Here is a 15,245-nt window from a genome sequence, read left to right on the forward strand (position 1 = left end):
GCGGCGAGGTTGGTAATGGGGAGGAGGGGCACTGAAGTGTCAGCAGAGACTATGGCGACTAGTGTAGATGTGTTAGGTAATGCCAGAACAAGTTGTGTTTTGAACAGGAGGGTGATATATAGCCCACGTTCTTCCTGCTGTGGGTCCAGATGCTGAAGCTACTTTGTTCCTGTGCATGTGCACAGAGGCTGACACACCACCTTTCTGTCCATAACCCGATACTGAAGTTGACACTGCATTCTTCTGGCCTTGGATGGATGGTAAAATGCTGTACTCCTTCCGCTGTAGCCTGCCCAGTGACTCACCTAGCAAATTCTGGGTGGAAGGGGAATATTTTGTGTTGTGCAGAATTCCTCCTAGGAGAAAGCAGGCATAGTTTTACAGTAGGTACCTCTTGAAGTTTGCAACAGAAATATTTATTTATGGAATTTGACTGCAGGGGTAACACACCCATCTGCAAGTGACCTTCTTTGAATCATAATACAGAAGGAGTTCTATATTGAGTAGTTTTATTGTTCAGGAGATGGTGAGAGATTTGGGGCCTTAGATTAAATAAATGTTGAGTGTTATTAAATTCAGTGTTTGCCCTGGTGGACCTATAGTTAGTACAGCAAGCCTCCATGTGGGAGTTCAGGAATATCCTCTAATCGCTTGTCTTCAAGGCAGGTGGTACTTGAAGGCCCCCCCCCCCCCCCCTCCCCATGAAGGGAAGAAAAAGGCAGCATAACTCTGGCTAAAAAGCAGAATTACATTTAAGGGAGTGTAAATGTTTGCTCGACCAGCAGTGGAGAGGCATGCACACGAAACTGCTAGTTGGAAAAGAACGTGGAAAGCAGTAGCAAACATACCCAAGTCTTGGACACAATGGCAAGATGGGAGCTGAGGAGAAAATCAATAGGCAGACTTCTAAGATTTATGGATAGCACCATATGTACATTAATAAACATTAGCCAAACAGCTTGCTGTGTACTCTAAAGCAATTTCATAAGTAATGTTAAATGCTGTTTAGTTAAACATGTTTATTATTGTTCTCTGATTAGGTATGTTCTATTGAAAGAGAAAAACATGCTTCTGACTTTAGAACAGGAGTCCAAGAGACAGAGACTGGCAATGCCAAGCCCAGAACGATTGAGAAAGGTAATGGATCATTTTAGGAAAATAATTTTTTTTATTATGTTGGAAGTTCTGGGAATGAGTAGATGTCAAGAGGATTCTGTATTAGGTTGGATACATTAAAGCATCAATAAATTGAAAGGCATTTAAAATAATGAATGGGAATTGGAAAACTGAAAATTGGGGAGAACAAGGGGACAGGTCAAGGGACAGTAGGTGGACTTGTAAAATTGAGTAGTTTGGTTCATTATTAAATATTGGGTGCAACTGAACTTTATAGACTCAGCTTTGTCTTCGCTAAGATGGTCAAACAGTGTCCTGTTGCTCCCCCTTCTAATTGTGCTGAAATGAAACTTTCTTCAATACATTTTTCACAGGTGGATCGCTCTTTGAATAGACTGGACACTGTCATTCAGGAGAGAGAAGATGCTTTGCGACTTTTACAGACTGGGCAAGAAAAAGAAAGACCAGGCGACTGGAGAAGGAACTGCTTTGGACAAACTACCTGGTATGAGGGTAGGCAAAGGTTAAGGTTAAAAAATAAATATCTTACAGTACTTAGTGTTGTGACTATCTCTGAACTTGACCATCTGGGTAGTGTTAGTTGCTGTACATTTTATTACATAGAAAGGCAAGCAGACTAATGACTCATTGTAGAAATAAAGGGCCTTAGTTATTCAAGCTCGTTACTTTGACTGTCTTTCTAAAAAAATTTGCAGTATGTGCACTACAGGAGGACAAACACATTTGCTACCACTGAAGATGTCACCTGAGATGTGTAACAGTGTAGTGAAACACAAACAGTACAACAGTTGGCGAAAGTAGAACTAGCTTGGATTTTAAAACCGGTTTCCATGCATACCCCTCTATAGCATGATTGCATCATATTTCAGGAGCTGTTAACCACAGAATGGCAGGGCTTAGTTTAGTCAAGTGCCATCGTACCAAAGATGTTTGTATTCTTACCTGATAATTTCCTTTCCTTGAGCCCAGTCAGACAAGTACATTTCTTTAGCTCCTCCTCCAGTCACTAAGTCAAATTTGATCATGTTCTGATCACTCTTGCCAAGTGGGCCCCCAAACCTTTACCTCTCTAACCAAATCACATGTTCCATTAAGGACTAGGTCTAAAAAAGCACCGCTTCTTGTTGGTTCTTGCACCAGCTGCTCCATGAAGTAATCATCTGTTTTATCCTTAGCATGTCCTGATGTGACATTTGCCCAGTCAGTACTGGGGTAATTGAAGTTACCCATTATCAGTGTGCTGCTAATTTTCTTAGTTTCTCTAATTTCTGTTAGCATTTCATTGTCTGTTCCTTCTGGCCAGGCAGACAGTAGTACACTCCCAATGCTCGTTTATCTCCTTTTCACCTGGAATTTCTATCCATAAGCATTCCGAAGTATATTTTTTTTCCTGCAGAACTTTTATCCTGTTTGTCTCAATGCCCTTTAATATATAGTGCCACCCCTCCATCAGATTTGATCCATCCTATCATTGCACTATAATTTGTACCATGCTATCACAGTGTCCCAGTGATTATTCTCTGAGATGCCACTTATATCTACCTCTTCATTCTGTACTATACATTCTAACTCTATCTACACTTTATAATTTGAATGTCTCCATATTGCTGGAACTCACAAGAAAGTCTGAATTAAGATGGAAATTCTTTCCTCTGAGGCAAATTCATCTTTTCAAAATGATCATCCTGCCTAAATGGATTTGTGTCAATTTAACTTTCTCCCAATTTATTTAAAGATTCAGACCTATTAAAAAAAAAAATCTGAGACAAATTCTTTGGCAGGGAAAAACACTCTCTTGCAGTTAATGAAACCACAGACTAAAGGGGCTTAGGTTTACCTAATCTTAAATTTTATATAATTTGGCTGCAGACATTCTGCATACTGGAGATTAACTAATGGGTACTAATTTTTGTTCCCCACTAGAGCTTGAGTCCTCCATATGACAGCTCCACTAGCTCTTAGCTTTAACAGCCACTGTATGCAAAATATAACTATTCATCTTAGGGATCACAGACATAACTATACCTTTACTGAAAACGTGGAGATGGGTGTGTACGAAACTGCAACTGAACTTTAGGCTCTCCCCATTTTTGCCTGTTGAAGATAATGGGGATTGCCTGCCAGTAATGCACTCTAATAGTTTTGACAGTTGGGTTAAGAAGGGCCTGCATTCAATTAACCAATTGATTGATAGTCAAACTAAAGTTCTGTTATATGGAGAAGTGCAATGTCTATTCCCTGTACGTACCCGGATTAGTCCAAACTCCTGGGTTTTGCTTCCCCTCCAGCAGATGGAGACAGACGTTTTAACTGACTCCGTCCTATACCTCTGCGGTGCCACCTAGAGTCTGTCAGTATTTCTCCGAGTCCAGCAGATGGTGGAGGTGCAAAACCTTTAGTCTGGGTTTAGTGTTAGGTTTTTAGTTTTGGTGGTATTCGTTCCTTAGGGAATATTTAAAAAAAAAAAAAGAGAGAGAAGATATCTCTTTAAGCCTCCCAGGCGGTTGTTAGGTCCTGGTGGGACCATCCCCCCTGGTAACAGAGGCTCTGGAGCAGAGGGTTAGGAGCCCTGTAACTGCCCACGGCTGAGGGTGATACCGGGGAGCCTGGTTCACTCACCCTCTGAAGATCTGCCCACAGGACAAAACAATGCTGAGGTGATTTTATTTAATTTCTAAGCCGGCTTAGCGGTCTCTTTTGGCCCTCCTTCCTTCCTACGCAGTTTTCACCGTCCTTTTCAGTTCCTGTGAGCTCCCAGGGATTTGTCTTGGTCGCACTGGTTCTTTTTTTGGGCCACAATCCTAATTTAGCTCGGGGATCATGCCGCATGGTGAGGCCTGCGGGCCGGAGTTTATACCAGGTGCTTGTCGGGAGGGGAAGGCTCTTAGGGGAATCCGATTCTGGCGAAATCGCATTGCAGCAGCTCTAGAGCACGCAGGGACCCTGGAAGGGCAAAATTGCTGCGGCAGCCTCAGGACCCTTTTCTTCTCAGCGCAGGTACTGAAGCCTTACTGCGAACGTTCAGGGAGCAGGAGAAGGCTGCCCTGGGGGAGGGGAGCTCTCTGCCACCTCTTTCGCCGCATCCTGCTGCCCCCTGGGGAGGGGCGACTTGCAGGCAGCGCAGATCTCTTCTTCAGAGGAGGAATGGGGAAGGACTCGGATGAGTCGTCTTCCTCGTTCTCCAATTTTGTTTTGTTGCTGCATAAAGCCTTCAAAGCACAAAAAGCAGCAAAGAACCAGGGTACTAAGGTACACTGTGAGGTCCCGCCGTTGCTGGGGGCTGGGACAGGAGCTTCATCACTCCACAAGTGTACCAAGTCACACGTGCATAGAAGCCCCAAGGCCAAACGCCCTCTCCAGTCCTTTTCATGTCAGGTGGACAGTTCAGATACGGACGGGGTGGATGAAAGCAAGTCTCTTCCGCAAACCCCTGGTGAGGGGCCTGGCTGTGGAATCAGGATCACCAGCTCCATCCGGCCAAGCCAGTAGACGCTCCTTTAGTGGAGGGCGATGATCCCAAAGTGGGTCCACCTGTTCAGAAGGGATGAGTTCGGTCCACTTATCCCGGCCATTCTGGAGGAGCTGGGCATTGAGCTTCCTCCAGAGGACTCACGGTTTGGGGCTATGGATCCAATGATAGTGGGCCTCAGGGGTCCAGCTTGATCTTTTCCGTTTCATATGTCAGTTACGGCTCTTTTGTTTAAGGAGTGGGACACTCCGGACCTTGGTTTAAAGATAAGTCTGTCTCTGGACAAGTTATGCCCGCTTCCGGAGGAAGCGCTGGACCTCCTTAAGATCCCCAAGGTGGATGCTGCGCTCTCGGCAGTGACCAAGAAAACCACCATCCCGGTAACAGAAGCCACTGCCCTGAAGGATTTGCAGGATCGCAAATTGGAGTTGCAGCTTAAAAAGGTGTTTGAGGTTTCGGCCCTAGGAGTCCGGGCAGCTATGTGCAGCAGTTTCGCGCTGCAAGCCAGTCTCCGCTGGGTTCCGGATTTGCAAGTCGTAGTATCCCTTTCTGCGAGTGAGGCGGTGCAAGCAGGGCGCCTGGAGGCAGCGGTAGCTTACAGTGCTGACGCGCTTTATGATCTGTTGCGGACTTCTGGCAGGACTATGGTCTCGGCCGTGTCAGCCCACAGGCTCCTCTGGCTTAGACACTGGGCTGCAGATGTTTCCTCTAAGGCTCAACTGAGTTCCTTACCCTCCAAGGGTAAGCTGCTTTTCGGGCAACAATTGGAGGACATGATAAAATCTCTGGGGGAGAATAAAGTCTTATAGGTTGCTAGAGGATAGACCCAGGACGAGAGGATCCTTTCCTCAACGGGCGAGATTTCGTGGAAATCGCTGGTTTCACTATTCACGTTCCGCCAGTTTGTCCTTTTGACAGGGTCCTGGCTGCCAATCTTCTTGGAATCTGTCCTTTCAAGGGCGCTGGCCTGCCAGAGATGAAGCCCCACAATCTCATGGGGGTCCCAAGTCAGCGCAATGAAGCGAGGCCGGTCCACTCTTCTGTCCCAAGAATAGGGGGGAGGTTATCCCTTTTTCTAGAAGAGTGGACCAACTTAACCTCAGATCAGTGGGTCCTCAGTATAGCAGAACATGGTTACACGTTAGATTTTGCTCGACTGATCCACGAGCGGTACATGGTTTCCCCATGCGGGTACCTCCAAAAACGCCGGGCGGTACAGGACACTCTGCGGCAGTTACAGGACCCTAGGTGTCATAGTTCCGGGACTCACAGGAGAGCTCAGGCGAGGGCACTACTCCATCCACTTCGTGGTGCCCATGAAGGAGGGCACCTTCCGACCCATCCTAGACTTAGAGAGAGTCAATCGGACTCTAAAGGTGCCTCGTTTTCAGATGGAAACTCTTCGTTCTGTGATAGCATCTGTACACAAAGGGGAATTCCTAGCATCTCTAGATCTGACAGCTTACTTGCACATTCCTATACGCCCAGATCATCATAAATAATCTGTGGTTTGTGATCCTGGAGCATCATTTTCAATTTTGCGTGCTACCGTTCGGTCTGGCGATGGCGCCCAGAGTCTTCACCAAAGTGATGGTGGTTGTGGCAGCAGCACTGCGAAAGGAGGGGATTTTGGTACACCCCTACCTGGACGATTGGCTGATTCAAGCGAAGTCAGAACACCTTTGCAGGGTAGCGGTGCAGAGGGTGCTACAGATGTTGAGCTCGTTGGGTTAGGTGGTCAACCCAAACAAGAGTCACCTGGTTCCCTCCCAGTCCTTGGAGTTTTTGGGTGCTCGGGTCGACACAATCTTGGGAAAGGTTTTCCTTACCGAGGAAAGATTGTCCAAGCTTCTCACTCAGGTGGAATCCTTGCAATCCATGCCTCGTCCCAGGGGGGTTATTTGCAGGTCCTTGGTTCGAAGGCTTCCACTCTCAAACTGGTGCCCTGGGCCTTTGCGCATTTGCATCCTCTTCATTCAGCCTTGCTCTCCCAGTGGAATCCGCTCTCCGAACAGTTTCATCTTCTCCTCCCACGGACAGATTCAGCACGGTCCAGTCTTCTTTGGTGGCTGTGTCCGGACAATTTACAACAGGGTGTGGATTTGGAAAATTCCTCCTGGATAGTGGTAACCACCGATGCCAGCCTCTTGTCGAGGAACGGCACTGCAAGGTCAGTGGATGAGGTCGGAGTCGTCTTGGTTGATCAATCGGTTGGAGATCAGAGCGGTTCGGTTGGCACATCAGGCCCTCCTTCCCTTAGTAGAGGGGAGATCAGTGTGGATTCTCTCCGACAATGCGACGGTGGCTTATATCAATCGACAGGGAAGAACTCTGAGTCATCTGGTGGCGACAGAGGCTCAACCTTTAATCAGCTGGGCGGAACAGCACCTGTACTGGATAGCAGCCTCTCACATTGCCGGAGTGGACAATGTGCAGGCCAATTTTCTCAGCTGCCACCAGTTGGATCTGGGAGAGTGGGATCTCTGAGGCTTTCAGTCTCCTGTGCAACCGATGGTCCAGGCCCGCGATGGACCTGATGGCAGCATATCGCAATGCCAAAGCTCCTCGATTTTTCAGTTGTCAGAGCCAGGAGCGGAAGGTGTAGACGCTCTGGTGCTTCCCTAGCCAAAGGACATTCTGTTGTACGTCTTTCCGCCGTGGCCGTTGGTCAGCAAGGTTCTACACTGCATCGAGGCTCATTCGGGCAAGGTGATACTCGTCGCGCCAGAGTGGCCGAGGCGCCCGTGGTTTGCGGACTTTCTCAATCTGGCGGTAGATGGCCTGCTGAGATTTTCATCCATCCCCGAATCTGCTGCAACAAAGTCCCGTTTATTTCACAGAGGTAGATCGCTTTTGAAAGGTGGAGATTGAGAATTAAGGGTTACTTGGAGGAGGTGATTACTACGCTTTTGCAGTCCCGTAAAACCTCTACCTCCATAGCCTACGTCAGAGTTTGGGGTATTTTTGAGGACTGGTGCCTGAACCACGCGGTGGAGCCGTCCAGGGCTACTATTCCAGATGTTCTGGCCTTTCTGCAGGAAGGTCTAGCCTTCAATTTCCTAAGAGTTCAGGTGGCAGCCCTTGGTAGTCTTCGGGGAAAGGTACAGGGCCTCGCTCTAGCGTCTCATCGGGATGTGATTCATTTTCTGTGTGGCGTTAACACATCTGCGTCCTCCGATTTGGAACCCCTGTCCATTGTGGAAGCTCAACCTGGTTCTCCGTACCCTATGTAATGCGCCTTACGAGCCGCTGAAGCGGACAACCTTGAAAGATCTGACTTTGAAGGTCGTTTTCCTTGTGGCTATCGTATTGGCGCGGCGTGTTTCGGATCTACAGGCCTTATCTTGTCAGGAGCGCTTCTTAAGGATTTCTAACGAAGGAGTTTCTTTACGAACGGTTCCCTCCTTTCTTCCGAAAGTAGTGTCCTCTTTTCATTTGAATCAAACGGTGGAGCTCCTGTCCTTGGCGGGCCTAGATCTTTCTACTTCCGAGTCTAGGGAGTTAAGACAGTTGGACGTCAGACGCGTGCTGATATGTTATTTGGCGGTCATGAACGCTCTCAGTCTTTCGGACCATTTGTTTGTCCTATGGAGTGGTCCCAGGAAGGGTCAAAAAGTTTCAAGGGACACCATTGCACGCTGGCTGAAGGAAGCTATTGCTTCAACTTACCTAGTTCAGGGCCGTCCGATTCCGGTCGGTCTCCGGACTCATTCTACTAGATTGTAGGCGACTTCGTGGGCAGAATGTCAGCAGGTGTCGGCGCAGGAGATTGTCGAGCAGCTACGTGGAAATCTCTGCACACGTTTGCTAGGCATTACCGTCTAGATGTCCGGGCCCTAGAGCCCTGTTCCTTCGGGGCCAGTGTTCTCCGAGCGGGGCTCTCTGTCCCGCCCTGGTTAGGGAAGCTTTGGTACATCCCAAGAGTCTGGACTGATCTGGGTACGTACAGGGAAAGGAAAATTTGGTCCTTACCTGCTAATTTTCGTTCCTGAAGTACCACAGATCAGCCCAGAGTCCCAGCCATGGGGAAATGGAGAGTTCGCTCGGCCAGTTGATGTTCATATTCTGCAGATTTATTCAATGCATTTTGATATTGTGCGCCCCCACCTTCAAAGGGTAGGAGAATGGGCATGTTTTCGTTCATGTTACCAGTTTTCATTCCCTCTGCTCCATGAAGGGGGGGATGTTTGGTTGTACTAGTTAACTTTTCTCTGCTTGGGTATAGTGTAATACTGACAGGCTCTAGGTGGCACCTCAGGGGGTATAGGACTGAATCTGTTAAAACTGTCTCCATCTGCTGGAGGGGAGGCAAAACCCAGGAGGCTGGACTGATGCGTGGTACTACAGGAACGAAAATTAGCAGGTAAGGACCAATTTTCCTTTCCCTGTACGTACCCGGATCAGTCCAGACCATGGGTTATGCCTCCCTTCCAGCAGGTGGAGACAGAGGAAAAACTTGAAAGGCAACCTCACTTAACCTGGTGTGCCTCCTGCATCCCTTCTGTATTTCTCTATCTCCAGCAGATGGGTGGTGCAAACCCTGCAGTCTTGCCCTGTTTCTGGGGTTTATGCTATCTCTTATATTAACTTAGAGTGAACTAGCTGTAGACTTTGAATCAAGCAAGTTTAAAAAAAAAAAAAAAAAAAAAAAAAAAAAGTTCTTCTGCAGAAGGGAGTGTTTTTCCCCATCCTCCCAGGGGGTTGTTAGATCCTGCAGGGTCATCCCCCTGGTGGCAGGTTATTGGAGCTGGGGTTGGTAACCCCTTGGGACTCCAGCCAGGTAAGGAGCTGGGGGAGAGATTACCGGTGGTCCAGTCCCTCTCTCACCCATGGTGATCCTAGCACTTTAAAAAAAATTTTTTTTTGAAATTTTTCCTTTATCGGCTGCAATCCAGAACACCTCCCCGTCTGAATCACCACATTTTTGTTTAATTTTGCCACATTTTCGGCTATTTTTTCCCCTCCACGATGCCGCGGCCATCTTCACGTATGGCATGTGGAGAATCGTCCGCATGGCTTTCCCGGGCTGGAATTTGCTCCCGCTGCCTTCCAGGAGGGGAAGGCAGCTCTTTTTCTGGGTCTGCAGCATCAGCTAAGCCCTGAGGGGCTCAAAAACGATTGGCTCCGCAGAATCCTCAGGCTGACCCATTTCCCCTCAGTGCAGGGATGGCAGCCATCTTAAACACCTTTGCTGCAGCTCAGGCAAGGGCTATGGGGGACGGGGAGCTTCCCCCTGCGCTGTCACCGGTCCCTGCCAGTCCTGATGATCCTTTAGATTAGGACCAAGTTTTTTTTTCCAGGAGGACCCTGATATCCCAGGGGGAGATGATTTTGATTCTAATTCCTTTTCCTTAGATTTTTGTCCTCCTTATGCATAAAGCCTTTCTGGCTTCCATGTGTCCGCAAGGTGGTGCTTTGCCGGTGAGACCTGCGCAGGGACCGGCCCCCAAGGTAGCCAAGCGCGCGGATGTGCCCGCATCTCTACGGGTCGCGAAGTTTAAAGGCTCCTTGGCTTCAGGAGAAGCAGCCGCTCTGGAGGTTCCAGGCAGTGCGGCTACAGCTGCAGTGACCTCTCCTTTCCTCCCAGCTGGGGCAGGATCGGAAGATGAGCAGGGGAAGCAGATCCCCTTGTATGATGATTACCCTAAAGTGGTCCATCTGTTCCAGAGAGAGGAATTAGAACTTCATTCCTGCAGTTCTTTCTGAGCTTGGGGTGGAGCTCCCTCTGCATGCTCCACCGCAGGACTCTGTGGACCCAGTCCTAGCGGGATTGAGAACGCCGACCCGAGCCTTTCCTTTCCATCCCATGCTTCAACAGCTGATGACCAGAGAGTGGGATGCTGTGGATGCTGGTCTGCGGGTCAGTCGGGCCATGGATAATCTGTATCCATTACTGGATGAGTCTCTGGAGCTCCTGCGGTCCCCCAAAGTGGACGCTTCAGTTTCGACTGTTAAGCGGACCACTATTCCAGTCGCAGGTTCGGCGGCTCTCAAAGACCTTCAGGATCGCAAACGGGAAGTATACTGCTTAAGCGCAACTTTGAGGTGTTGGCCCTAGGTATCCGGGCAGTGGTGTGTAGCAGTTACATGCTACGTGCGAGCCTGCGCTGGGCCCAGCGATTTGCTGATGTCTAGAGATTTTCCTCCAGGAAAATAAGAGCAAGCAGAACATTTGGAAGCTGCGGTGGCATATGGAGCGGACGCACCCTGACCTGCTCCGCACTTCCTCTTGCACCATGTCGTCGACAGTGTCGGCAAAGCGGCTTTTGTGGCTCTGAAACTGGTCTGCGGATGTTTCCTCCAAGGATCAGCTTGGGGCTATTCCATTTAAAGGTGTTTTTTTATTCGGTGAGGATTTGGAGCAGTTGATAAAGTCCCCGGGGAGAACAAAGTTCACAAGTTACCAGAGGACAGATCGAAGCCCTCCAGAGGATTTCCATCATCCCGCTTTCGTGTTCGAGGGCAATGTAGGTTTCGGCCGGACAGCAACAACCAGTGGCCAGAAACCATGCCTGGTCCTTTCGAGTCCGCAGAACCTCCCGGGAGGGTGGTTCTTCCTCCTCTCTCACCTTCAAGACTACACAATGAGATGGAGCCGGCCCACCCCTCGATTTCTCGTGTTGGGGGTCACCTGTTCCAGTTTTACGAGGCATGGGCCAGGATTACTTCAGATCAGTGGGTGCTAAGCATAAGAGAACGAGGCTACGCTTTGGAATTTGCTCGACCTCTCAGATTTCTACTTAATATCCCCATGCGGCCTCCAGGTCAAATAGCAGATTGTTCGTCAGACTCTCTTAACATCTCCTAGCTCTCGGTGCTGTGAAACCGGTTCCTCCACAACACTGGAGGACAGGGAGGTACTCCATTTACTTTGTAGTTCCAAAGAAGGAGGGATCCTTCCGACCAATTTTGGATCTCAAGAAGGTAAACAAGTATCTCAAGGTGCCGCATTTTCGTATGGAGACTGTTCCGTCATCATGGCAGTATGCAAGGGAGAATTTCTGGCCTCTCTGGATCTGATGGAGGCATATTTACCCATTCCCATTCACGAGGATCAGCTTTATGGTCCTGGGAATGCATTATCAGTTATGCGCTCTGCCTACCTGGACGATTGGCTCATCAGGGAGAAGTCGAGGGAATGTTGTCTGGAAGCGATCCACAAGGTAACCACTGTCTTGGAATACCTCGGATGGGTAATCAATCAGGCCAAGAGCAACTTGGTTCCTTCTCGAACACTGGAGTTTCTGGGAGCCCAGTTTGACACTACGGTCGGGAAAGGTTTTTTTCCTGATGGACCGAATGCACAAGTGATGGGGCAAGTTCGTTGCTTGTTGGCTCTTCCACGGCCCAAGACCTGGGATTAACTTCAAGTTCTCGGCTTGATGGCATCTACTCTGGAGGTGATTCCCTGGGCTTTTGCTCATATGAGACCGTTGCAACGAGCGTTACTTTCCCGGTCGGATCCCAAGTCGGAGAATTTCCAATTCCCGCTGCCACTCACTGATCACACCAGGTCCAGTCTTGTGTGATGGCTTTGCCCACACAACCTGTCTCGAGAGGTGGATTTGGAAGTCCCGTACTGGATGGTGGTGACCACAAATGCCAGTCTCTCAGGCTGGGGAGCTGTTTGCCAGTATCTTTCAGTGCAGGGCAGCTGGTCCCCAGAGGAGTCCAGCTGGTCGACCAGGACGGTTCGCTTAGCCTTGCAACACTTTCTTCCCCAGTTGCGCCATCAGGCGGTTCGCGTCTTATCCGACAAGGCGACAACGGTGGCATACACCAACCGTCAGGGAGGCACCAGAAGTCAAGCCGTAGCAGACGAGGCGCAGCTGCTCATGGCTTGGGCGGAGCAAAATCTGGCGATGATTGCGGCATCTCACATCACCGGGAAGGACAACATACAAGTGGACTTTATAAGTCGCAGGCGCTTAGATCCAGGAGAATGGGAGCTCTCAGACCGAGCAATGGATCTCATTTCTCGCAGGTGGGGGACTCCCCATATGGACTTGATGGGAACGCGAGACAATGCCAAGGCTCCTCGCTTCTTCAGTCGCAGAAGAGATCATGGCGCAGAGGGGGTCAATGCGCTACTACTACCCTGGCCAACGTCTGTTCTCCTTTACGTGTTTCCTCCTTGGCCTCTGGTGGGCAAGGTGCATTGCAGGAAAGAAGTCCCCTCAGACTGTAATCCGAATGGCCCCAACACCCGTGTTTCGCAGACTTAATCAATCTGGCTGTGGACGGGTCTCTACAACTCGAACATCTTCCACATCTTCAAGGACCTATATATTTCGACCAGGCAGATCACTTTTGTCTAGCAGCCTGGCTTTTGAAAGGAGGAGATTAAGGAAGAAAGGATACTCTGAGGAAGTAACCACTACACTGCTGCAAGCCAGAAAAACATCTATCACCTCAGGAAATTTGCAAAGCTGCTATTTGGAAGACGCTCCACACATTTGCTTGCCACTACCACTTGGATGTTCAGGCTCCCGGGGATTTTGGCAGTGGCGTACTGCGCGTGGGACTCGCAAAGTCTGCCTCCATCTGCTGATGGGAGTGCATAACCCACTGGTCTGGACTGATCTGTGGAATTACAGGAATGAAAAAAGCAGGTAAGAACCAATCTTCCTTTATGCATCAAATGTAATATAGACATTGATACTTTTGGTCATGTGATACAATACAAAGATTCTGGAGGGGTTGTTTTGCTTTGTTTTTGGCAGAATCTGCTTTATTTGGAATCCTATCTTGCATTCCTTTTAGTAATAAACTTAAACTTTAGATGTTGAAGGTGTTTCTCTTTGAAGAACACTATCTCTGGTGGTTGCATTGGGTAGATTCTCCTGGAACCTGGTGAAGAAATGGGATAGATAACCTTTTATTCTTAGAAGAGATGGTTGGTCAAGAAGGGGGTTCCTGAATAGAAGAAAATGATATTGGAACTGTGGGGACTTTATAGTCAAGCCTTACCCCACAACGCAAGAAGCTTAGTTTTGAATGACTTTTGAACATTTTCTTTAATTTTTCTAGGTAATACAGGTTCATGTAGTTTGACTTAGTCATTGTGATGGGATAACTTAGAGAAATAAGATTTAAAAACATATATAGTGTACACAGGTGTAGATGACTTGCAGATGTTCTTTGGATGCAAGAGAACAATTCTGTTAAGTAAAACTTCTGCCTTGGGAACAGCATATGATTGTAATAATTAGAATCCCCTCTTTGCCCCAGGTAACCCATTTATTGTAAGCACTCTGCTTTTGGCTGTGTTCCAGTTGCCAATGACAGACTGCATTGCTTATAGCCTACTTGCAAGTTTTGTCTTTTCTAATCATTTGCAGGTACAAATTCCACGAATGGCCTATACCTTGGTACCTGAACAAAAGATACAAGATGAGGAAATTCTATGCATTGCCATATGTTAATCATCATATCAGGTAAACAAATTAAGAATCTGGTTGGTCCCTGCCCAAAAGTTATGCTACTTTTAATTATGTTAGGGTTTGAGTATATAACTTGATATCAAGCAGTAGATGAGAAACTTCTTCCTTCAAGGGCAAGGTTGCATCTTGCAGGTTTTCTAGGTCTTTCTATAGTCACTTCTGAATAAAATTGCCATGGACAAATAATTTTGCCTGTCTCTTGCTTTGGACATCAAAACTGAGACAACAGTGGAAGTAATTTTATAAAGCAAGGACTTTAATAGATGTTCATATGATTTCTACAATTACCATGCATGGCATATGTACAGAGGCAAAAGCAGCATCATTCCACCCCTAGGAGAACTTGAAATTGTACTAAAATGGGGTGTCCTGGTGTTGGTTTGAATAAAGCAGTACCTGAGGTTACAGATGGCATCCTTATCTCTCTGCCTGCCTGCCTGCCTCCCCCTGAATTTGGATAGTTGCCCCATCTCGGGTTGCAGCTTGTTATATGTAAAATCTTGTTTTGTGTTTTTTTATTTCAGACTGAGAATTGAAAACCACTTACGGAAAAAAGCAAGGAAGAAGAAATTAGAAATAGAAAACAAGCTTGCATTGCAAAAGAGGTTCCCTAATCTTGCTGTACGCTCACAAGCCTGAACTTTGCACTCGGAGCCTGCTGTGGTGACAGATACAATGGAAATGCAGTGTTTCAGTGAACTGGCTGGACTCCATTAGTTTGATATGAAAGTGTCATCTTTTGTCTCACTAAAGCAAATGTAGACAAAGTCGGTGGATCCTTTTATTAAAGCTGGTTTGGTGTCATACGTTGATGGCACTTTGGGATGTTGCCTGTAAATGCAGCTTAGTGTTAATATAATAGATTTTTTTAAATGGTGAGAGTAAGTACTTTGGGAAAAGGGTTACTGTTAGTATACTAGTGATCTGCTTCATTGGGAAGCTTTCAAGTACAAGTTTACCAGGGTTGGGTTTTTTTTTTTAACTAGTAATGGATTAGAGAGTTCCATCTGTATACTTTTTTTTTTTTTTTTTTAAATAGTGAGATATAGAAATGTATTAAAAGCAAAATCTGCTTCAAAACCACAACAGCCATTATTTGAGATTTTTATAGCATGCATATATTTTTCCTCTCTGAGATAACCAGGTGTAGACACCAAACTTAAACTACTGTTCCTGAACATATCCAGATCAGCCCA

At 47.5% G+C, this 15,245-nt stretch overlaps 1 protein-coding gene across 1 annotated transcript in view; it reads left to right on the forward strand.

Annotated features, from left to right (window-relative positions):
• MRPL47 (mitochondrial ribosomal protein L47) overlaps positions 1–14,874 on the forward strand; it is a 28,436-nt gene extending 13,562 nt beyond the window's left edge. The window contains exons 4-7 of the mRNA XM_029615536.1: positions 1,041–1,137; positions 1,491–1,621; positions 13,948–14,043; positions 14,574–14,874. Coding sequence (XP_029471396.1) covers positions 1,041–1,137; positions 1,491–1,621; positions 13,948–14,043; positions 14,574–14,688 — 439 coding nt within the window. The 3' untranslated portion in view covers positions 14,689–14,874. The remainder of the gene's footprint in view (positions 1–1,040; positions 1,138–1,490; positions 1,622–13,947; positions 14,044–14,573) is intronic.
• Positions 14,875–15,245: the final 371 nt, after the last annotated feature.

Source organism: Rhinatrema bivittatum, chromosome 9 (genome assembly GCF_901001135.1).
Source record: "Rhinatrema bivittatum chromosome 9, aRhiBiv1.1, whole genome shotgun sequence".
NCBI classification, from domain to species: domain Eukaryota; kingdom Metazoa; phylum Chordata; class Amphibia; order Gymnophiona; family Rhinatrematidae; genus Rhinatrema; species Rhinatrema bivittatum.